This window comes from Suricata suricatta, chromosome 17 (genome assembly GCF_006229205.1).
Source record: "Suricata suricatta isolate VVHF042 chromosome 17, meerkat_22Aug2017_6uvM2_HiC, whole genome shotgun sequence".
Taxonomy (NCBI): Eukaryota; Metazoa; Chordata; class Mammalia; order Carnivora; family Herpestidae; genus Suricata; species Suricata suricatta.
The window spans coordinates 56,164,072-56,187,074 of record NC_043716.1 but is presented as its reverse complement, the minus strand read 5'-3'; the positions used below and the strand labels follow the sequence as shown (position 1 = coordinate 56,187,074).

General features: G+C 63.2%; 2 protein-coding genes across 2 annotated transcripts; both read left to right on the top strand.

The window, feature by feature from the left end:
• Positions 1-233: 233 nt before the first annotated feature.
• HGS (hepatocyte growth factor-regulated tyrosine kinase substrate) lies at positions 234-13,184 on the top strand. The gene is made up of 22 exons (XM_029927913.1): positions 234-270; positions 1,723-1,807; positions 2,137-2,212; positions 2,584-2,676; positions 3,924-4,047; positions 5,284-5,336; positions 5,740-5,808; positions 6,469-6,593; positions 7,472-7,550; positions 7,684-7,782; positions 7,884-7,985; positions 8,555-8,593; positions 8,669-8,812; positions 8,903-8,962; positions 9,466-9,679; positions 10,022-10,194; positions 10,269-10,409; positions 10,494-10,671; positions 11,613-11,746; positions 11,820-11,939; positions 12,131-12,220; positions 12,550-13,184. Exons 1-22 carry the CDS (start codon positions 234-236, stop codon positions 12,658-12,660), a joined length of 2,346 nt encoding a protein of 781 aa, XP_029783773.1. The 3' UTR covers positions 12,661-13,184.
• Positions 13,185-14,662: 1,478 nt separating this feature from the next.
• MRPL12 (mitochondrial ribosomal protein L12) lies at positions 14,663-19,247 on the top strand. Its single transcript, XM_029929081.1, has 5 exons — positions 14,663-14,736; positions 15,358-15,544; positions 15,688-15,771; positions 18,579-18,713; positions 18,836-19,247. The coding sequence occupies exons 1-5, from the start codon at positions 14,663-14,665 to the stop codon at positions 18,950-18,952; spliced, it is 597 nt and encodes a 198-aa protein (XP_029784941.1). The 3' UTR covers positions 18,953-19,247.
• Positions 19,248-23,003: the final 3,756 nt, after the last annotated feature.

Below are 23,003 nucleotides of genomic sequence, written 5' to 3'. Positions count from 1 at the left end.
ATTGGATAGGCCTCGCGTCCAAGTTCTTCATTGGTTCACGGCGCTCACTACCTGGAATAGCCCAATCGTCGCAGCCTCTGGGGCGAGCCCAAAAGCCCGCCTCCTCGCGGCTCGCGGCCGGGCCCGGCGACGCGCGCGTGCGCGCGCCCGAGGAAAAGGCGGAAGCGGAAGTCGGGGGCGCGCCGGTTCGCAGCGGGGAGCGCAGCCGCGTCGGGTCGGGGTCCGGGGGCGCTATGGGGCGCGGCAGCGGCACCTTCGAGCGTCTCCTAGGTAATATGGCCCCCGCCCCCCGCGGCTCGGCCGGCGTCCTGGAGCTGAGCCGGGAGGCGGCTGCCGAGCGACCTGGGTCCCCGGGGTGTGGGTGGACGCGCCCGAGCTGTGGGGACCGAGCAGTCCCGGACGCTGGGCGCGGGCTCCGACCCGAAAGGGTGAGGGTCCCCGGAGGAGGCCGGGCCCACGCCCGCGGCGACTGCGCTCGGGGCTCTGCTACTGGGCCGGGAGCGGGCCGGTCCCGGGGAAACGATCAGCTCCCAGAGCCACGAGCATCTGACTGAGCGGGCCACGAGCAAGTCCTGAGTCACGGAGACGAGTGACCTGGTCACATAGACCCGCTCCCCCCCAAATCCTAGGGTGTCCCAAACATTAGGTTCCAAAGGTTGGAACCAGTAGTGTCTTTCCTGAGACTTGTCACGCTTTTATGAGCGCTTCTTTTTAGGAACCAGGCCAGCCCTGTCTGGCCCCACTGGGCTCCCAGAAGGCCGCGGTGGTTTAGGAAGGCCGGTTTTCTGTTTGCTGGAGGTGGACCTGATCCTTTCGTAGCCTCCCGGAGGTCCCAAGTTTTAGCAAGGAAAGTGAATGTTTACGGACATGTTCTCTCCCGCCCCCAGTGAAACTGCTGGGCTCCGTTTGGGGTCGGTGCTCCAGTGGTCAGTCTGAGCCTGTCGTGCCTTCCCCTTGAATATGGTTTTGGAGAAGACCTCAGACGAGGCACCTTCCTTATTCTGAGAACACGCAGGCGGAGAGGTGGCTCAGCCCTGCAGAGATCAATCCCCAAGTCACTACCTGACGGGCACTAGAGTGGGCACACCTTGTTAGATCACCTGAGTGTCCCCGGCCGGAGAGCCAGCAGGGCTGGAGGCGCAGAGCTTGCGTGTCTGCCTGAGGCCGCCGTGATGTGGAGAGCGTGAAGGCGTTAGTCGGGGAGTCCTTCTCGGGGGTCCTGTCTTCACCCCTCACAACACTTGTATCTTTGCCAGCCTCACCCCTGTGGGGATCTCATCAGCTGGGCTAAACTTGGGGAGGGCCAGGGGCTCTGCGGGATGAGGTGGCTGAGTGTGGTGCTGAACCCTGCCTGGCTCTGCCCCTGGGCGCCCTGTGACCTTCCTTGTAAGCTTCGTGGTTTTTGTCAGTAAGGAGGACGGAAGCAGGAGCCCGCTGGTGAGGCAGAGTGAGGACTCAGCATTCACGGAAAGCGTTTGGAACAGCACTTGGCCCACAAGTGCGCCACGGTGTTCTGCATCATTATTTTTTAAGCGGTTTGTCCTTTCTCTGAGAAGGACAGCGCTCTCGTGATTATCAAGGGGCAAGAGGATTTCCAGGTGGTTTTCCGTTCAGTGCAAACGCCTGAAACAGGAAGGAGACCGTCTCCCAGTTGCAGAGCTCTGGGTCACGTAGGCGATTAGGTGAAGGCCAAGCCCCAATAATGATGCGTTTTTGCTTTAGACAAAGCAACCAGCCAGCTTCTGCTGGAGACCGACTGGGAGTCCATCCTCCAGATCTGTGACCTCATCCGCCAGGGGGACACACAGTAAGTGAGGCGGGCGGCACCACGGCGCTCTCAGGGTTGCGTGGTGCCCTCATGCGCCCGGATCCGGCAGCCCTGCAGCCCGGCAGCGGCTGGCCCCCTGGCAGCAGGAGGTCCTGAGGCAGAAAACTGAATGGTCTCTGCAGGGGGCGTTCTGGGATGTGGGGACGACAGAAGGGTTTTCTCCATACGGTCTGGCAGTGCATGACTCTGGATGTTTGCTTGGGGGTTTCAAGGACCAGAGGGTGGGTGGGCTTCCATCACGTTAGCGTTAGCGTCTGAGATGGTTTGCTTTTCCTCCTCTTTCTTTTGCCGGCGGCCTTTTCTTCCAGAGCAAAATATGCCGTGAGCTCCATCAAGAAGAAAGTCAATGACAAGAACCCGCACGTGGCCTTGTACGCCCTGGAGGTAACTAGTCTCCTGCACTGTGGCACCTCAAGGGTCTGCATGCCCGGTGTCCATCGGGAAGGCAGAGATGAGTTGAGCCTGGGGCCTGGCCCACCTGCCTGGGGAGTGCAGGCAGGTATGAGCAGCCCTGATGAGGGCAGGGCCTCAGCCATGCCACCTAGGGCCCTGAGTTTGACTCTAGTCTCTGTCCTGGTGGTAAAAACTGGAGTCAGGAGGAGCGCCTGTAGCACTGGTTGCTGCTGGACCCAGAGCTGCCACGCGGACCCCTCGATGCCCGAGGGGCCTGTCTTCTCACGGGCAGGTGGGCTTGTCCGAGAGGCCCTCCCTACCCTGACCAGGGGCTCGGCCCGTCCCTTCCTTGGGTCCCGCAGGTCATGGAGTCGGTGGTGAAAAACTGCGGCCAGACGGTGCACGACGAGGTGGCCAACAAGCAGACCATGGAGGAGCTGAAGGAGCTGTTGAAGGTGAGCCCTGCAGAGGTGCCAGGGAGTGCACGGTGGCCCCGCGGCCGGGCTCTCCTGGGTGTTTGCTGCTGCCTGAGGCAGGAGCCAGGCCGAGCAGAGGACAGGAGGCGGAGCAGGTCGAGAGTCCAGCTTGGCGAGGTCGGGGCTTCACCAGAAGTGAGCCGGGCCCCTGCGTCTGGGGACACGGGAGCCCCTGCCGTTCCCAGAGGAAAGGCTTCCCAGGGGCCAGGCTCGGGCCTCACTGGGTGGTGGGGAAGGAGCTGTGTGTGCCTGAGTGGCTGCAAGGAGCCCCAAAGGGTGGCTGGGGTGCGGGGTCCCACATGCAGAGCCGGGACTCTGAGCAGGGGGGCACGTGAGTCTGATGTGTCCGTGGGGGCAGAGCTGGGGGAGACAGCTCAGCAGGGATCCTGGGGGAGTGGGTCTCATGTGCTCGTTCGTAGAGGATGGACGTCATCCAGGGCCCAGCTGCAGGGATTGTGGTGTGGCGGTGACAGCAGGGGGTTGAGTGATGCAGAGTGGCCGGTACAGCTATTCTTTGAGATGGAGGAGCGTCCCACGGGGGTGAGGCCACGGGGTGGGGGGATGAGGGGGCAGCCGAGGAGCCCAGCCCCAACACCGCCGTCTCTGTGGGCGGGGCAGCCTGCTAGCCCTGCTGACTTCCTGAGCGTCCCCGAGGCTCTGGGAATGTGACTGGCCATGCCTGAACCTGGCAGAAACAGGGGCTCTGCTGGTGGGGAGGTTCCTCTAGCAGCCGTCCCCCACCTACACAGCCAGCGGGGAGGCGGCCGGCCTCGGTCTGCTTGCTCAGCGCAGGCCCGCCGGGCTCTCCCCGTTAGGGACGGGCGGCTGGAGCCACAGCAGGTCACAGACGGGGGGGCCTGTGGGCTAGGTCAGGGAGCCGTGGGGCAAGGCAGGAGGAGGCAGGTGGTAGCAGGGCAGCGAGTGGGTCTGGGGAGCGGGGCTTCAGGGAGACCCCAGCTTTCCCAGGGGGCCGAAGACGAGTCAGAGCCTGAGTGGGTACACGGCTGTGCTAGACTTGTCCTCGGGCCAGGGCTTCACGGAGGAGCATCGGGCGCCGGGAGTGGGTCCGGGCATGGCCCCTGTGCCCCACCCAAGGGGGCCTCCCCCCACCCCTGCAGGCCCGCGTGCTCAGAGTGCTGCTGTCTCCCTGCCGCTTCCCCACACGACCTCTGGGGTGGTCTCGTCTCTCATGGCCCTCGCCCTTGTCTTGCCTCCATTCTCTGCAGAGGCAGGTGGAGGTGAACGTCCGAAACAAGATTCTGTATCTGATCCAGGCCTGGGCACATGCCTTCCGGAATGAGCCCAAGTACAAGGTGGTCCAGGACACGTACCAGATCATGAAGGTGGAAGGTGAGCTGGGCGGGGTCTGTCAGGGCCCAGGCTCGGGACGCAGCCTCTAGGAGCCGAGGGGCCACTCCGCACCAGGCTGCCCCAAGGAAGGCTGTGTTCTCTGTATTTGGGGCGGAGGACGGCACCATATTGCGTGCCGGGTGCTGGGAGATGGGGTGGTGTCCCTGTGGGGCAGCCTGTCACCCCCGCCTTTCTGGACCTCGTGCCCAGTCAGGGCAAGACCAGGGCATGGGGCAGATGGCACACGAGTGACGAGTTAGCAGAGGAGGCGATTCCTGAGCGTCGGGTCCTGGGAAAGAAGTAGAGGCGGGGAACTCTGCCTCTGAGGGGCTGGGTTAGCATGAGGGCTGGAGAGGGCCTGGGAGCAGGCGGCTGAACGAGAGAACAGGCAGTGAGACAGGCCGGGCCCTGGAATCCGACGGAGGACTCGGTTCCAGGGCACCTGGGGCACAGCAGGAGGCCCCAGGCGGGCTTTAAGCTGGGCCATGACCGCTCAGGGTCCTGCCAGCTGCCGCGGTGGGGTCTGACAAGGAGGCGGCCTATTCAGGCCGTGTCAGGAGGGCTTGCTGGCGCGCACGCCGGGCAGCGAATGAGAGGCTGGGCCACCGTGGCTGGGCGGGAGCCTCCCTGACCCGAGCAGAGTCTTCCGGCCTGAAAATGAGGCCGGGGGCAGGGGCCGTGTCTGGTGGCTATGGGTCAGTAGGACCTTGAATACGTGACCAGAGTCTTGTCCACGTTGGTGAGTTGGTGTCAGTCCCTGGACCTGGGACCTGGGATGGCGGGAATGTGCTCCCATCCGCTGTCCCGAGGAGAGCGTCCGAAGCTCGAATTCCCAAGGGGTCTGCGCCTCAGCCGAGTTTGGGCATTGGTTTAAGAGTCCTGAGAGGTACAGTTGGCTGGAGGAAGGGGGGGCCAGGTGGGAGGCCCAGGGAGGATGAGTGAGGCCAGGCTCCGTGCCACAGCCCCGGGGCAGAGCGGCCCGGCGGAGATGGACCCTGGGTTCTGGGCAGGCCCACTCGTGCCCCCAGGTGCCCTCCCTCGCCTGGTGCCGGGTCACTGCACTCTGCACCCAGGGACTCTGAGCCTCCTTTTGTAGGTCTGTTTGGGGAGGTGGATGCCAAGAGTCAGCACGCGGCTCCTAGAGGCCTCAGGGCAGGCCGGGCCAGGGCAGGTGAGGCGGTCAGGGCCTTGCCTGCCAGGGTGGCACTGGTGGTGACCACGGCCTCTTTTCTCCAGGACACGTCTTCCCAGAGTTTAAGGAGAGTGACGCCATGTTTGCTGCAGAGAGAGTGAGTTCACCAGGTGCCGGGGTCCGGGAGTTCGGCTGCGTTGAGGAAGCAGGAGGGAAACCCTGGGGGTCCCGGCTTGTTGGGAACTTTGCAGGGGAGCTGCCGTCTCAAATGACGTCTCGAGTAGAACACGCAGCCGGGTCTCGTCAGGCTGAGAGCAGGAGGAGGATCGAGGTGCCTGTGGACCATGGCTGACGCGCAGCCGGCCCCACGGTTACATCCTCACAAGGGCGGGAGGCCTTGCGCTCACGGCCTTAGAAAGAAGAGGGTGCACGGGCTCCTTCCTCCCGTCTGCGGACTCGGCCCCCCGCCCCTGCCCTCTCCGGGGGCTTCCCCCGTTTGCAGAAAGTGGGGGTCTCAGCAGGGAAGGGGCCATGTGATCCTGACTCTGCCCTTCCCCCAGGCCCCCGACTGGGTGGATGCCGAGGAGTGCCACCGCTGCAGGGTGCAGTTTGGGGTGGTGACCCGCAAGGTGAGTGCGCCCACCCCAGGGCAGTCCCCAGACCGCCCGCTGTCGCCCTAAGGCCACTGCATCCACTTGAGGTCCTTTCCCTCTTGGCTGTGACCTTGTGGTGCAGGGAGCAAGTCTAGCGCTCAGCCAGGTGGCCATCAGGGTTCCCGAGTCTAATGGCAGAGGAAGTGTGGGCAGGGCTGTGTCCCCCAGGGGACAAGAACACTGTGGGTGTGGGGCCAGGGGAGGCTCGAACGCATGTTCCCCGGGCCTACGGCCCCCTTAGCTGCGCCTCGAGGCCAGCGGCCTGTGCGCTCCAGCCCTCCCGCTGCTGCTTCTCCCCTTGAAGCACAGGCCGCAGCGGGCTGGGGTCTGAGCTGCCGCCCCGGACCTGCTGTCCTCGGCGACCCGCCAAAAACTCATCCCTGAGCACAACTCGTGTGTGGTTTTTTGAAACTCGACTTCCTTTACCCCAATGGGGGCTGCAGTTGAGAGCCTGGGAACGTGCTCTTTCCCGAGGGTCTTCGTGGCCACCCAGGCCTTCCTTCTGCCGGCTCTTGGCCCAGCCTGCAGTCGGGGCCCGGCCCCGGGGCACGCAGCAGCGGGCGGAGGTGGGCCGGGTGGGCGCGAGGGGCCAGCGGCCCAGCTCCAGGCCGTGCCCTGACCCGCTCCGTGCTGCAGCACCACTGCCGGGCGTGCGGCCAGATCTTCTGCGGCAAGTGCTCCTCCAAGTCGTCCACCATCCCCAAGTTCGGCATCGAGAAGGAGGTGCGCGTGTGTGAGCCCTGCTACGAGCAGCTGAACAGGTGAGTCCCTGCCGGCCGCCCCAGGGCCTCGCGCGCGCCCTGGCCGGCCTTTCAGAGCTGCCAGCAGGTTGCTGGGGTCCGTTCGCGTCTTACCTTTTGGGTTTGGAGGTAAACTCAGGGAAAAGCTGCAGGGTCAGTAAGTAGCTGCACGCGCGGCCTCCCCCCTGCTCCCTCGGTGTCGACAGTCCTGTCCCCACCCGCCTGCATGTCGTGTTCACACACATCGTGCTCCTCCCGGACCTCCGAGCGCGAGCTGCGGGTAGCACCCCGACACCGTAGCCCGCGCTTTCTCCCTAGAAGCGTGTGCCCCTGGGAGCATAGCAGTCGTCAAACTGGGACACGCAACGTCAGCGCGGGCCCAACACCTCGTGGACGCCCCCGCTCCGGTCCCACGAGGTCCCTGTCAGGCGCATCCGCCCCCCATCCGCGGCTCACAGCAGGTGGCCGTCCCACCTCCTCAGCTCCCTGAAACTCTCTGTCCTGCCGCATACGTTTCCAAAGGGCCTTGACTATTGCGGGGCATCCCTTGGTTTGGGTCAAAGGCCCCCCGGTTAGAGTCGGGTTCCTCGCTGCTGGTGCCATCCCAGGGGCAGGACTTTGTCCCGCATGGTTGCAGCCCCTCTGGAGACCCGTGCTGTCTGTCCCGGCATCCAAGATGGGGTGTGCAGCCTGCTCCCCTGGAAACTTCCTTTTCCGTGTTGGAACCTCATTTTCAGGAGAGGGTTTAGGGCTTAGGTCAGTGACTTGCCCGGGGTCCCGCATGCCAGTGGCAACAGCTGGTTCAAGGGACCGGCTTTTCTCTAGAGTGTGGCCCGTGGCACTTCTGCATCGTCCGGGGGGATGCAGGGGGCTGGGGTAAGGTGTCCTCTCGCCCGCAGGAAAGCAGAAGGAAAGGCGGCGTCCACGGCAGAGCTGCCCCCGGAGTACCTGACCAGCCCCCTGGCCCAGCAGTCCCAGGTACTGCTCAGCCCGGGCCCCGCTCACCAGCCTCTGTCCCCAGCTGCCCCCGGAGTGCCTGACCAGCCCCCTGGCCCCGGGTCCCCAAGGGGCGCCTCCCCTGGGCCCCGCTCACCAGCCTGTCTGTCCCCAGCTGCCCCCCAAGCGGGACGAGACGGCCCTGCAGGAGGAGGAGGAGCTGCAGCTGGCCCTGGCGCTGTCGCAGTCGGAGGCCGAGGAGAAGGAGAGGATGGTGAGCCGGAGGGAGGCTCCCCTGGTCTGGGGGCGCTGGGCGGGCTGAGGAGCGTGGAGGCTTAGTCGCCTGCGCCCCGACACTTCCCTGCTCTCCGGCAGAGACAGAAGTCTGCCTACGCCGCTGCCACGTACCCCAAAGCAGAGCCTGCGCCCGTGGCCTCGTCGGCGCCCCCTGCCAGCAGCCTGTACTCCTCACCAGTGGTGAGCCCGTCCCAGGCTGGGCCACACTTCTGTGCGGGGTGGGGGGGGGCTGCCCCAGAAAGGGTGGCGCCTGATGGAGTGGGTGAAGGTCGAGGTCCGGGCTGACCCCTGGCCAGGGGTCCCCTGTAAGGGGAGAGGACATGGGAAGGCCGGAGGCCCCCCGCCCTGAGAAGAGGAGATGGGTGAACCCTGGGGTCAAAGGTGGTCTGCCTCTTCTGACTTCAGCCCCCTCTGTAAAGAGAGGGTGGGTGGCAGGTGGGCCAGAAGATTTAGGAAGTCTTTGTGAGCTCTGCAGGGCTGCATGAGCAGGGGGGGCAGCTGGCCAAAGGCCCAAGGACAGCCCTGTGCCTGCCGTTGGGACGCATACAGTGTGGTTTCTGGGGAGGGGTGTGGGGGCGCCCCACCCAGAGCTCCAGGGGCCCCTTGGACAGACTGGCCAGTGCCCGGTGCCCACCGTGTCCATGAGTCAGGATGCTCCGCCATCCCAGCGTCCTGAGCGATGGCCTGGGAGGGGCTGGGTGACTATTTGAGCCTGTAGGTCACTGCTGATCTGGCCTGTGTCTCCTCAGACTTCATCGGCGCCTCTGGCTGAGGACATCGACCCTGAGGTGAGGACGCCCTGCCCGCGGTGCCTTCCCCTGCTGCCCCCTGGCCCTTGGGAGTGATCTTTGTTGCCCACGCAGCTCGCCCGGTACCTGAACCGGAACTACTGGGAGAAGAAGCAGGAGGAGGCCCGGAAGAGCCCCACGCCGTCCGCGCCCGCGCCCCTGACAGAGCCAGCCGCGCCGCCCGCAGAGGGGCACTCGGTCCCTGCCAGCGCGCTGGAGGTGGGCTGCTCTCGGCACTCCAGGCCTGCGGTCCTGGGGGTGGGGCCTGGGACAGGCCGGACGCCCCTCTCACCCTCTGGCCTCTTCTAGACGCCCCTCCCGGAGACAGAGTCTCAGCCTGTGGCCCCCTCCAGCGGCCCCTTTGGCGAGGTAGGCTGTGGCTCCCTCTGTGGGCCCCGTATGGGCCCTTCTCCTGGTGGGGCCGGGGCCCTGCCCATGGTGCCCTCCCAGAGGCATGCCGTCCATGCCGAGAACTCCGTGGAGCCTCTGTGGCTGGCTGTGGTCCGGAACGTGGCCACCTGCTGCCTAGAGCAGGACAGACCACTCGGATGAGTCTGCCCTGTTCTGGAGCTTCGGGGCTCTGTCGGTCACTGACCACGAGACTCCATCGAGGAGGCCCCTCTGGGGGAGGGGCGGAAGGGCTGGGAGCCGGGGCCCCCAGGCTCGGCCAGCACGGAGCCCACGCGCAGGAGGCGAGCCTCTTCGGGGCTCAGTGGCACGTTGGGAGGATAGAGTCAGACGCCCGGCAGGCTCGGAGCTTTGCCCCTGGAGCGGCGGGACCCGCCCGGGGCTTGTGCAGCCGCAGTGGCCCTGCCCCGGGGCCTGGAGGGCACAGGGGTGGGGGTTTCGCTCAGCTCCGTGCGTGTCCCCAGCCGCAGTTCCAGAACGGGGAGTCGGAGGAGAGCCACGCGCAGTTTCTGAAGGCCCTGCAGAACGCCGTCACCACCTTCGTCAACCGCATGAAGAGCAACCACGTGCGCGGCCGCAGCATCACCAACGACTCGGCCGTGCTGTCCCTGTTCCAGTCCGTCAACAGCATGCACCCCCAGCTGCTGGAGCTGCTCAACCAGCTGGACGAGCGCAGGCGTAGGTGCCCTTCCCTGGCGGCCTCGCTGCGCCCCGCGCTGCCCACGCCGCCCGGTGGCCGTGGGCCTGGCGAAGGCTCTTGGGGTGGGGGCGGGGCTGGGCCACGGGTCACTCGGGGAGTGCTCCCAGCAATGGGAGGCGTCCCCCTGAGCGTGGGTCCCTCAGCTCAAGGAGGAATCCCACCCCAGCCCCGCCCCTGGGAGCCCTACACCCCCTTGGCGCCCTGTTGACAAGCACTGGGCTGGGCAGAGGCAGGCCTGGCGGCCACAAGAGAACCCAGCCCGGGGCAGCCAGGGCTTGCTTCCCGCGCCAAGGGCTCCCGGCTCCACCCTCTCCCCGCAGTATACTACGAGGGGCTTCAGGACAAGCTGGCGCAGATCCGCGATGCCCGGGGGGCCCTCAGCGCCCTGCGGGAAGAGCACCGGGAGAAGCTTCGCCGGGCAGCCGAGGAAGCCGAGCGCCAGCGCCAGATACAGCTGGCCCAGAAGCTGGAGATCATGCGGCAGAAGAAGCAGGTGTGGCGGGCAGCCCGCTGAGGGGGGGCCGGGGCCGCGGGCGGGGGGCCCTGACCCCGCCTCGTGCCCCGCAGGAGTACCTGGAGGTGCAGCGGCAGCTGGCCATCCAGCGGCTGCAGGAGCAGGAGAAGGAGCGGCAGATACGGCTGGAGCAGCAGAAGCAGACCATCCAGATGCGGGCCCAGATGCCCGCCTTCTCCCTGCCCTATGCCCAGGCACGTGCCCACCGCTGGGTCCTCCCCCGCCACGGACCCCAGAGACCGAGCCCTGCCCTGACCGCCGTCTCTCTCTGCCCGCAGCTCCAGGCCGTGCCCGCGGCGGGGGGTGTGCTCTACCAGCCGTCTGGCCCAACCAGCTTCCCGGGCACCTTCAGCCCAGCGGGCTCCGTGGAGGGCTCCCCCATGCACACCGTGTACATGAGCCAGCCGGCGCCCGCGGCCGGCAGCCCCTACCCCAGCATGCCGGGGGCCGCAGCAGGTAACGGGCAGGCGCCTCCCACGGGCCCAGCTTTTCCTTCTTTGTTCTGGCATAACTTCAGTTACAGGGAAGGGGAAGAGCGGTGCAGAGTTTTCCAGGTTTCTCCAACGTTAACATTTCATTACGTTCGCTCCCTTCTATGAAAACGTCGCTTTTCCTTCCTGAACCTTTTAAGAGTGAGTGGCAGGCACGATGCCCTTCGCTAAGGAGCCCCCCGCTTTATCTTCTCTGCTGTTTACCCTTTCATCATTCACGTCTGGGCAGACCCATTTTGTTCAGATTTCACAATTTGTTAGGACACTCGGATTGTCACAGGTGTGGCCCTGGGAACGCCCTTTAGCTGCTCCATTTCCTGTTCCTGTTGCTTCCCGGCCGGCGAGCCCGAGGGCCTGGGAGCGGAGGCTGTTTGGGGCCTGCGTGTGCTCAGCGTGGGGCGGGCGCCGGGAGGTGTGGGTGCGCACGGCCTGTCTGCACGTGGGCGCAGCTTGCTCCCCTTCCCACGCCTGTATCTCCTGTCTCTTGTCCACACACGTGTCCTGTGCTGTCCGTTCCTGGAACGCACAGAAGTGGCTCCGGATGCCAGCCTGAGCCGCCCGGGAAAGGTCGCTGACGGGTTCAGTAGGTCCGTGTCCTCGGTCTCTGGGCCGAGGACGCAGGGTCCAGACGCTGAGAGTCAGAAGGTCTGAGGGCTCATTTTCACCACTCCTCCTGGTCGTCATCTTACTGTTGGCACAGCTGGGCCATCTCTTCTGGTTTTATTCCGTTTTAGAGTTCTTACTTTCCTTGGCTTCGTTTCTTTTTTGTGTGTGAGAACGCGAAATGTGAACTTGCTTCCAAAATTCACAACAGAAAGGGAGCCACAAAAGTGATTCCGGCCCCGGCCCCCGGCCCCGCCCCGCCCCCGGCCCGCAGGGGACGAGCCTGCTCCTGTCCTCCCGCAGATCCCGGCATGGTGAGCGCCTACATGTACCCGGCAGGAGCCGCAGGGGCGCAGGCGGCCCCCCAGGGCCCAGCGGGCCCCACCGCCAGCCCAGCCTACTCCTCCTACCAGCCCACTCCCACGCAGGGCTACCAGGTAGGCAGGTGGGGGCGCCCCTCCCGGGGACACGGGCCCCAGCTCTTCTCCCGACACCCCCTTCCCTCCGCAGAACGTGGCACCCCAGGCAGCTCAGAGCCTGCCGGCCGTCTCCCAGCCTCCGCAGCCGGGCGCCATGGCTTACATGGGGAGCCAGTCGGTGTCCATGGGCTACCAGCCTTACAGCATGCAGGTGCGAGACCGGTGTCCACACGGAGGTGGCCGGGGTGGCGGGGGCACCGGAAGTCCTGTCCTTCTGCTCGCGATCCCCGTCCCCACCGTTAGGGTCTCCTAGCTGGTGGGCATTCGGTTTTTCGGGTCAGAAACGGCCCCCCTTTATTGCCGTCAGGGCTCCGTAACGTGGGGCTCGCTTCGCCTTCACAGAACCTCATGAACACCCTCCCCAGCCAGGACGCACCGATGCCGCCCCCGCAGCAGCCCTACCTCTCCGGGCAGCAGCCCGTGTACCAGCAGGTGAGCCTCACCCAAGGCGGTCACTGCGGCTCAGGACGCGAGGACGGTGGGGCCGCCCCGGGGAGGGCAGACCGCGCGGGCCAGACTGCTTCCCGGCAGCGGGACGTCACGCACACCGCTGATCTCCGAGCCACGCCTTCACTTACGGCTCAGGGCCGTGTCCGCTCGAGTCCGCAGACGCTGGCTGGGAGCGCGTGGGGTCTGTGCCGGGGCAGGAAGAGAGCAGGGAGGAGGGGCCTCCCGGGCGCAGAGCAGGACGGCGCGTTCTACAGAGCTGGGGGGAGAGGGTGGGAAGGCGGGACCAACGGTTCCTGTGTGTCCCCCCCCAGATGGCGCCCTCAGGGGGACCCCCCCAGCAGCCGCCCCCCGTGGCCCAGCAGCCGCCCGCACAGGGCCCACCGGCACAGGGCAGCGAAGCCCAGCTCATCTCCTTTGACTGACCCGCGGCTGGGAGCCGGCCACCCAGAGCAACACTACGGTTCTCACAAACCGCCGCCTCCGTCTCTAACTCGCGTCCTCCTGCCTTGCTCTCCTCTTACCGCCATGTAGTGTCCCTGCTACAGGCAGGGGTGGCCCTTCAGCCCGGCCCCTCCCCCTTTCTGTCCTCTTCTGCTGACTCCGTGCTCCAGGCCCCCCCATCCCCATCCCCCCGAGTTGGGTCACTGACTTCTTTCCCCAGGCCCAAGCCTCAGAGGGTGGGAGCAAAGGACCTTCTCTGAGAGGGAGCCCCCGGCCCAGTGTGGCCTGTGAGGGCTGCCGGAGGGGAGCCCTGTCCCCTGCGGCCCGGGCCTGTGGGGCCTGTGGTCCCACTAGTGTGTGTGCCCCCGGCGGTCAGCAGGCGCTCCCGGCCCTCCCGGGAAGGCGGGGCTTCGTCTCCAACTTCTCTGCTTCTGAGCTGCCATCTCCTCCAGTGCCCCGAGTAGGCGGAATGGAACACTGAAAATAAAATGTCTTTCAATAAGTAGGCAGTGTCTCTTCAGAAAGCAGGCGGCGGGCAGCTGGCCCAGCTCTGGGCAAGAGTGTGTGGGCATGGGTCCACAGGCCAGCCTCCTCCGAGTCTCCAGGGGCGGACACTGCTCTGGCGGTGCACGTCTCCCTCCCTGAGACTGGGTGCCACCGAGCTGTGCCCTTGGGGAGCCCAGCAGCAGCCCTCCCCACCCAGCCCTGCTCTGCCCTGACTCCTCCAAGACTTGCAAAGCCCAGGCATCTAGTCTGACTCTACAGAGAGTCATAGCCCGAAGAAAATGTAAGAAGTAGACTCCCAGCCCTTTGCAAATGTTCAAAACCTTTCATCCCTTAAATAACAAATCTCTTAGGTGACCTGGGTGTTAGCTCTCGTATGAAGGAGTGGACTAACAGGCGTTCTGAGAGTAGGAGGTTGCTAGGCTGAGGACTGCTCTGCCTTCTGGATCTAAAGTGCGGTTCCATGCCGGCTCTTAGAAAATGAGCTGGAAGAGGAGAGACTCAGGGCCCCCGGGGCACGGGTCAGCAGAGCGGGGCTGGAGCTACAGGGGTCTAAGCTAAAGACCCCATGCCCTGTCTGGGAGCTGGATGGAAAAGCAGGCGGCTGGAGACAGCCAGGTGAACTGCTGGCCCTCCCACCCAGGACCCTGTCTATCCCTCGACCTCTCCGGGCTCAGTCGCAGCCCTTGGCTACGTTGTAAGCGGAGAACCCCGAGCTCAGCTGCCGAGATGCACCAGGGGCTGCAGCAACCTCGTGGACGGGAAAGGCAATCCTTCAGGAGGAGGAGGAAGAAACCAAGGAAAAGGCTGCCCAGAGGGCAGCTGCTCCAGGCGCTAGGTGGCCCCAGGGTGGGCGTGGGCCCCAGCACGGACCTGAGGGAAAGGACACCTGGGATCCCCGTGCCCGCCCCGCGGCGGCGGCAATTCGTTGTCAGCCGCCGCGAGTCTTCCCCAGGTTCTACCCGGCTGGGCTGCCCGGGGGCCGGGACTGCCTCCCCGAATCGGACACAGCCTGGCGCCAAGCGTCGGACTTCTCTAGCTTTCATGCCCCCAGCCGATCACCATCCAGACCCAAGCCCCTACCAACGACTCTCTGCGCCTGCGCATCTAGTTGCCTAGAGGGTAATCTCGGGAAGAGAGAGGAGGCAAGCGCAAGGTGCGGCTAGAGCGTCCTCTCCAACTCGTTTGCTCGGCGGCTTCGTCGGCTAGAGCATCCGTCCCCAACTCTTTCGTCCATCGGGCCCCTGTGGCTAGAGCGCCCTCACGTAGCTCGTATGGTCGGCGGTCCCGGCGGCTAGAGCGTCGTCACACAGCTCGTATGCTCGGCGGCCTCGGCGGCTAGAGCGTCATCACACAGCTTGTATGCTTGGCGGCCTCGGCGGCTAGAGCGTCGTCACACAGCTCGTATGCTCGGCGGCCTCGGCGGCTAGAGCGTCCTCCTCCTGGGGAGCCGCGTGTGACCTTCCCGCCCGCGGACCGATGCTGCCGGCGGCCGCTCGCCCCCTTTGGGGGCCGTGTCTCAGGCTTCAGGGCGCTGCGCTCCGTCTCGCCAGGTACCGCGGTCCGCCGAGGGCTGGCGGGGCGGCAGGGTCGGGGCCCTCGGCCGGCAACCGAAGGTGCAGGTTGGGGGCGGTGTCCACGCGCGGAGGGCGGGATGCCACCCCCTACTCGTCTGGGTCTGGAGGAGGTAGGGGTCGCGAGGACCCCCTTTTGCTGGCCCCCTAACCGCGCGGACCGCGGAAAGTGCTAGACATGCTCCCAGAGAACCTTGCTTAAGTTCCTGCCTCTCTCCGGACCTCAGTGTCCGCTGCAGCCCTAGTTACATTGGAGGTCTTCCATCAGTGGGGCCGGCGTTGTGCTGTCCGAGGGCCCCAGGTTCTGAAAGGCTAACTGTAGCAAAATGCATTCAAGTTACTGCCCTGTTCCCGTGGGTCATAGTTTTCCAACTCGGATACTTAACGGTGTGGGTAGCATGTCTGCAGTAATTGCGTGCATTTCTACGGCTCTTTGAAGGCCTTAAGGCAGCTGGGAAATCCGCTTATTCTCGTGGACGCTGGAATCTCAGAACCCTGGGTCGGGACCTAGGAGCTAGAACTGCACTCATAGCACCAAGTTGCCTGGTCTGTGTCACTCGCCTGTGCCAGGCTGACAGCTTTGTTTGGATGGGGGGCTAGGCAACAGGTGCCCCGTGTCTGCGCCGTGCGGCTGATGAGATGCAGCAGCCATCGGATGGGGGAGGCCCTCGCTGGTGCACCCCTGGATAACGCCCCCAAGGAGTACCCTCCCAAGATCCAGCAGCTGGTCCAGGACATTGCCAGCCTCACGCTCCTGGAGATATCAGATCTCAACGAGCTTCTGAAGGTACCACAGGCCTTTGTCTTGTTTCCGGTACATTTGGGGTGTGTAGGAAGTTGTCAAGTGCGAGCTTCCTGAGTGTGAAGATGGTGCCAGGCTTGCTGGGTGTGATGGGCAGCTACTGAGACTGCTCTTTCCTTTCCCTGCAGAAAACACTGAAGATCCAGGATGTTGGACTCATGCCAATGGGTGGCACGGTGCCTGGTGCCACCGCCACTGCAGCCGCCCCAGAGGTGAGCCGGGCCCTGCATCAGTCAGCACTCCCTGCAGACCTGTGTGTGTGCTGGCTGTGGGCTCCCCTGCAGCCCCCCTGGGCCCTCCTCCCTGCCCACGCGGAGACCACGTTTTCATGGAGGGAAATTGACAATGAGTCTAGTGAGAAGAAGAAAATTTTGGTTGAACAGCAGGACTTGAGCGTAATGAGCAATATGAGAAAAAAGTAGGGAAGAAGCGGGAGGGGAGAGGAGGGTTACAGTTTCAGGGAAGGGCCCTGATGACTGGGAGATGGAGCACAGGGCGTCCCCTGCAGGGTAAGGGAGCCACGGGCTGGAGCGGAGAGGTGGGGACGTGACGGACGGGTTGGGGTCTCTGCAAGGAAACCAGCAGACTTGAAGCCACACGTGCATTTGCTTTTTGTTTTCTAGGCTTTTTTTGGTTTGGTTGGGGGACTGTTGCAATCTTTACAAAAAGCTTGCAAGTTCAATCTGCATGTGCAAATAACGACCGTGTCTCTCGCTCATCCTCTCTCTTTTTTTTAAACGTTTTTTTTTTCTGTTTTTTATCCATTTTTGAGAGACAGAGAGAGACAGTGTGAGAAGGGAAGGGTCAGAGAGAGACAGCATCTGAAACAGGCTCCAGGCTCTGAGCTAGCTGTCACCACAGAGCCCGACACGGGGCTCGAACCCACGAACCGTGAGATCATGACCTGAGCTGAAGCCGGACGCTTAACTGACTGAGCCGCCCAGGCGCCCCTCGCTCATTCTCAATAATTATTAAGGTTTTGATATTTGTCCTTTGAAGCTTTGAAGCTTAAGGCAGATTTAAAAAAAATTTTTTTTGACATTGTTTTTTTTAAGAGACAGAGTACAAGCAGGGGAGGGGTAGAGAAAGAGACAGAGAGAGACAGCCTCTGAGCCGTCAGCACAGAGCCGGACACGGGGCTCGAACCCACAAACCTCGAGATCATGACCTGAGCCAAAGTCGAGGCTTAACCGACTGAGCCCCCCGGGCGCCCCTTGGGACGCATTTCTGATCTGTGCCTTCTTGCGCACCCCAGCACACGTCTCTACGGACGAAGGTAGTGACGTACTGACGTAGCCAGGAGCCATTTGGACAACAAACGTCATTGGCAATGGTTTTCTCTCTGTCTATTTAGATTTAGCTAATGGTCCCGGACTCTGTAACAGATTGTTTACCCAAATCTAAACAAGGTCTGTGAGTTGCATTTGGTTGTCGGGTGTCTGAAGTCTGGGTCGCTGTCCCCGGTCTCCTTTCCCTGGCCATCTGTCCCCGGCTAGAAACCAGGTCAGGGGTCCTGTAGAGTGCCCCCCCCCCACCATGAAGCGGCAATTTACAGGCTTGTTACTTTCAGCCTGGATATTCGGGGCGAGGAGAGAAGATTACTCTGAAATCTGTTGTCTAAGCCAGGACCCTGTGGGGGACGAAGGGGCACTGCTGATAAGAGGGCAGGTGCGAACCAGGACAGCCCCGGCTGCCAGGCCACGTGGCGCCTGCTGCGTCTCCCTGTCAACCCAGTCCTCCACTGCGGGTCGCCTGGGGACGGGGCAGCTCACCCCGAGGACGGGACAAGCACAGGTCTCCCGCACCACTACTTGACTTCCGGAGTCCGGCTCCCGCAGGTCCAGGGCTCCCTGAAGGACGGGCCGTGTTGGGAGGGGGCCTCGGCTGCCTTCTGCTCACCGGGCGAACCTCTCTGCGCCGACCGGAGGGTCCGCTTTATTTATGGAAAAAATGTGTGGGGTGCAAAACAGAAGTGGCAATTGCCTTAGTGATTTCTGATGACAAATTCTTTGGCATGTAAAAATTTCCCAGAGCATAGATTGGTAGAAGACTCCAGCATGATCTTAATCAGTAGTGATTGAGGTAAGTGACTAGATGCTTATCACACGGGGAAGGAAGGGATCTTTAGCATTCAAATACAAGGCAACGGGGCGCCTGGGTGGCTCAGTCGGTTGAGCCTCCGGCTTCGGCTCGGGTCAGATCTCACGTTCGTGGGTTCGAGCCCCGCGTCAGGCTCTGTGCTGACAGCTAGCTCAGAGCCTGGAGCCTGCTTCCGGTTCTGTGTCTCCTCTCTTTGCCCCTCCCCTCTCATGCTTTGTCTCTCTCTATCAAAAATAAATAAAACATTAAAAAAATTTAAAAAAAAACAAAAAAACAAATACAAGGCAACGTTTTTAGTGTAGCCAAGGCAAAAGTTAGTTCTTTGTGAGCAGGGGCCAGTAGCCTGTTTTCTTGAGGGGAAGTAAAACAGGTTTCTCGGGAAGAGTAATATTTGCTCCCATAAACACAAAGAAGAAATTCCTGTAAGTTTCTGGCACGCGGTGCAGTCAGCATGTTTTTAGGATAAGGGGCAGGTCACTCCCGATACCAGTCAACAAGGCGCCTTGGGGGGTCGGTGCTCAAGCAAAAATAATGAATGGGGTAGACCCCGGTCCCCATCTGACGGCGGGAGGGTTCGCAAACCCGCCTTACCTCCCAAGGAGTTTTTCTTAGTGAGTTCAGAAAATGGCTTCCAGCACTTGACAAGCACTGTTGGTGTCACCCTGCCTATCCCACAAGTGACAGTTTTTGAGGGACGAAGGAACTTGAGCGGGGGAGGGGGGAGGGGGGTTCAGAACAGCCTCCGGAGAGATGGCGAGGGGCCAGGTCAGGCTCAGGAGCCGGTGGGGGCGGTGCCGCCGCTGACGGGTCACTGGCTCCTGCTGGAACTGCAGGCCTTGCTGGGCCACGTTGGCGACTCCGGGGCCACGGGACCAAGGGTGCCTGCTTCACCCCGTCCTTGCCGTCTCCCCTCTCCCAGGAGGCAGAAGAAGACATCCCCAAACAGAAGGAGCGCACGCATTTCACCGTCCGCCTGACGGAGGCGAAGCCCGTGGACAAGGTGAAGCTGATCAAGGAAATCAAGAACCACATCCAGGGCATAAACCTGGTCCAGGTGAGCCCCGCGCCGCGCGGCCCTCTCTCTGCCCTGGCGCTGGCGGCGCTCGGCCGGGCCCCTCCTGGGGCAGGTTTTCTGGGGGCACCACGGGCCCCGTTTCTGACTTTGCTCTCTGGCAGGCAAAGAAGCTGGTGGAATCCCTGCCTCAGGAAATCAAAGCCAATGTCTCCAAGGCCGAGGCGGAGAAGATCAAGGCCGCCCTGGAGGCGGTGGGCGGCACCGTGGTTCTAGAATAGGCCTGCTCTGAGGACCGGTGGACCCAGGACCCAGGACCCTGGGACGTGACCTGGGGGAGGCCCCCTCCCGCTCCACCCCCAGCCCCCGGGGCCATGGTGGGAGCAGCTTCAGGGCAGAACTCTGGCACTGGTGCCCCGAAGCCAGCTCTGCTCCGGGACAGACAGACGGACCTGCTGAGATCGGGGGCGGCTCCTGTGTGAGCACCAGGGAGATGGACTCTAGAATATACCAGAATCAACTTGCACCCCCTGGTGGCCACTGAGAAAAATACATTGTTGGGGTGCCGCGTGTGCAGTGGTGTGTCTGGGTGAGCTGCGGGGTGGGTGGAGCGGGCTGCCCGGAGCTCCAGCCTGGGCTCCCTGCGCTCCCTGCGGGGCGAGTGGGGGTCGGCCGGCGGTCCTTGTGTCCTCCCCAGGCAGGGGCCTGACCTCGGAGATCCGGCGGCAGCTCAGCGGAGGCAGGGGCAGCACCCAACCCGCCTGTGTGGTGGCAGCTGCCGCGAGGCTGATGTCATGGTCACCCTGGGGTGGGGGTGGGGCACCTGCCTACAGACTGGGTCAGCCGGGTACCTGAGAGACGCAGCCCTGCGCCCCCTCCCAGGCCATGCTGGAGAGCGGCCTGCAAGGACAGGGCCGCGGGCCCAGGAGGGGACATCGCATCTGGGAGTGCCAGGCTCTGGGCGGAATGCCTGAGGACAGGGCTGGGGAGCTGGCATGCACCCAGGTGGGCGTGCCCAGCCCCTGGACGCCGCCAGGAGGCCCTCCCCGAGGCACCCCCTGACTCGTGGATGATCCGCCATCTGCAGATCCGTGGGCGTGCCTTCCCTCCGCAGAGGCGACTGCTGGGCCACCCGGGGCGGGTGTGACGGGTCGGTGTCCTGCTGGCCCGCCTGCCTCTTCCCAGGACTAGGGGTGCTCTAAGGTCAAGGACAGCCTTCGGCCTCACCTTGCACTGGTGGCCGGAGTCTGCGTGTGCTCTGAGCCCCTTTGTCTTTCCGAGGGACTTGTGGGTAATGATTAGGACTCCCCTCCCCTCCCCTCTTCCTGAGAGGATGGGACCCTGTGCTCCACGCCGCCGGACACGCCGGGGGGACTGCTCAGAATTGCAGCTGACCTTGCCCCTCAGCCCATCCTCATTTTGCTTCCCTGACATTGGGCACTGCTTGGGGCCCCCACCTGACCTAACAGTCCCTGATGGTCCTACCCCGCCCTCACCCCCAGCTCTGGTCTCCACCTGCTGTGGTACAGGTGGCCAAGGGTCTCAGACCTGGCAGGAGGTGGGGTGTGTCCTGGGTCCCTGGAGGCCACTTGGCCTTGGCCCTTGGGCTCAACACAAGGAGGGGGGGTCTGTGCATCCTGAGTGGGCTTGATGGTACCAGCACAAAACCTGACAAGGTCCCGTCAGATCCTGGTAGGAGTCCGCAGGCTGTGTGCTCGTCCAGGCTGATGACATGGTCACAGAGCACGTGGCAGAGGGAGGTCGGAACTGACCCCTGGCTCCTGCCCATTCCCGGAACCCTGGCATCTGCCCAGCCCCCGAGTGGCGCCATCCTGCCCTAAGCCCCACGTGGGAATGCCAAGGAGCCGGCAGGTCCCCCGACCTCCCCATCTCAGACCCCCTTGGGTTTATGCGGAAGTCTTTATGATCCATTTGAGAGTTCAGCTGGGGATCCTTTTGAGTTCGCTGACCTACAGCTTGCCAAGTCCCACCTTCTTCTTTGGGCCGTCACATGATCCTTTATGGGAATATTTTCCTTTGTAGTTCTTGACTCGGGGGCATTCCACTGCACCGTCGTTGATGTCCCCTGTGATGTCATGGGGGTGGTGGCCATCGGCATTGCGGCCCAGACCGGGCCGTCCCCAGGATGTCTTCAGGGTTCCAGAGAGCTCTGGCTAAAGATGAGTGACGCATCTGCCAGGCAGTGTTGACCGTCTCATCAAAAGTGACATTGCCACCGTGCTCAATGACTTTCTGCTGCTTCCTGTCTCCACGGTTCCTTGGGGGCTTTGAGGAGCGGGGCAGGGGCCGAGGCACCGCTTCCGTCTGGGCCTGTCCTGCACGGTCAGGTTCACTGTAATCCCCCAGACGCTTCGAGCACTGGTTGCCTTGGCTACATCATCGCCAACCGTTTTTTGGAGACAGACCTGTAGGGCTGAGCTTCGGGGCCAGGACAGATGGAGCCCCGACTTCCCCAGCGGTGCCCCTCAGGTCCGAGACTTTGATTTCATCTTGGTCGGGGTGGAACTTAGGCTGCATGGTGGAGGTGGCCGCTCTCGGATGAACCCGGATTCCAGACTGAAGACAAATTGCACCTTTGCCACCTCTGAGCAGAAAGCCAGAAGTAAGTCCCCCTTTTTTCTTAAGAAGGTGCCCCACACCTGGTGCACTTCGCATTTTCCAGGATTCCTCCGCACATCCGGTGCCCTCCTGGGGCTTCTCGGGTTCTAGGGGGCGTCACAGCTGGCCGCCCTCATTGTGTGCACAGCAAGCATTGGCCTTGGTGGTCAGGAGCTGGTAACATCACCCTCCTCGGGCTGATGGAGGATTCGAACATCTCGATTTGTCCTGGATGAGCCCCCAGATCGGGGGCAGGTTTTGTGCTGGCTCGCGTCTCAAAGGTGCCCCTACCTCCCATGGGACCCTGAACAGAGCGGCCCCTCCGCAGCCCACCAGTCCCGGCTGGTGGTTTTTTTTAAACAAAGGGCTCTCTCAGCTGTGAAAGCATCTCGCTGTTCAGCAGCACATTTTCACATTTCCTCACGGTGCCTGGTGTCTCGCATCCTCTGGTTTCTTTCTCTTTAATGGAACTGTTTCTCCTAATTTAATTTTCAGACTGTTCATGGCTGATGTATAGAAATACAGTTGGATTTTTGTTTAAGCTCAATGTGCCACGTGGGGCTTAAACTCGGGACCCTGAGATGAAGAGTCACGGGCACTTGTGCCTGAGCCAGCCAGGAGCCCCTCTCTGGTTTCTTCCAGAGAGCTGCTGTGACCCTTGCCCCACTGTGCCCCACTCACCTGAGTTTTCATCTAAATGCAGCCCCCATCTTTCTCCGACCCCCCACCCCACACTTCAGATAAAGCCGGCGTCCCCCCCCTCCCAGGGTCCCCGGCTGGGATGGGCTGTGCACCATCTCTGCAGCTGCTCGTTTCCCCAGCCGACGACCTCCAGGTCAGGAGCCTCCTGGTGTTCTAGAAGGCAGTCTCCGGAGCCTTCAAATAGGAAGGTTTGCTGGCCGATCTTATGCCTCTGACACAGCTAGATAATTGCTGGGCGCTCCGAGGCCAGGCTGGACTTAACTCAGGGTTCTCAGCAGCTCCAGGGGACCCAGAGTTGTCTTCCCAATGCCCCCCTCACACGTCTCCCTTGGGGTGGGGGCTGCAGTGGCCAAGCAGGGATTGCAAGACGTAGGTCCTTCCCTGGGGAAGGGGTCTCTGGCTCTCCCTTCTCAGAGATTAGGAGCTGTGAGAACCCCCGGGTTCACGTGGCCCCATCGTGAAGTGGCCCTGGGGGTTCTGATTTCCATCGTGCCCAGAAGGTGCATCTCTGGCCTAGCAGCACACTTGGCACCTGCTGTGTGCTGGATGGTGGGATGACACTGGGAACCTGCACGCAGATGCATATGGGGACAGGCAGCTTCCTGACTGCCACCTCCCATGGCTCAGAACTTTGCCCCTTGTCCTCCCGGATGGCTGCCTCGGGCTGCTGGACTTGGCTGGGAGCTTCGGAGAGTGGATTGTCTTTTGCCCCTAGTTTTCTTGTAATCCGCAGGCTGTGCCATCTCTTTCCGCGGCACAGGTCCCAGGGCTGACCCTCAGGGCCTGTGTGGCGGGGTTAGGACACCGGATGCAAGGTCAGGGCTGCGGCTGGGGCGGGGTGTTTGCAGGAGGCTGGGCTCCGGGAGTAGCGGGGACTGGCTGAGCGCCGAGGCCACTCCTCAACCGTGACCTTCGGAGACCTGCCCTAGGCGTGGGCGTGGCGCTGGAGGAGCCGGAGTAGGGCGGGGGAGGGACGCCAGGTTCGCGGGGAGAGTGGACCTGGCCCACTCA

Coding starts and splice junctions, on each gene's coding strand:
- HGS (XM_029927913.1), top strand. CDS start 234: ATGGGGCGCGGCAGCGGCACCTTCGAGCGTCTCCTAG. Junction 7,783..7,883: donor CCGAGGAGAAGGAGAGGATG/GTGAGCCGGAGG, acceptor GCTCTCCGGCAG/AGACAGAAGTCTGCCTACGC. Junction 11,940..12,130: donor ACCAGCCTTACAGCATGCAG/GTGCGAGACCGG, acceptor TCGCCTTCACAG/AACCTCATGAACACCCTCCC.
- MRPL12 (XM_029929081.1), top strand. CDS start 14,663: ATGCTGCCGGCGGCCGCTCGCCCCCTTTGGGGGCCGTGTCTCAGGCTT. Junction 14,737..15,357: donor GCTGCGCTCCGTCTCGCCAG/GTACCGCGGTCC, acceptor ATGGGGGGCTAG/GCAACAGGTGCCCCGTGTCT. Junction 15,772..18,578: donor CCACTGCAGCCGCCCCAGAG/GTGAGCCGGGCC, acceptor CCCCTCTCCCAG/GAGGCAGAAGAAGACATCCC.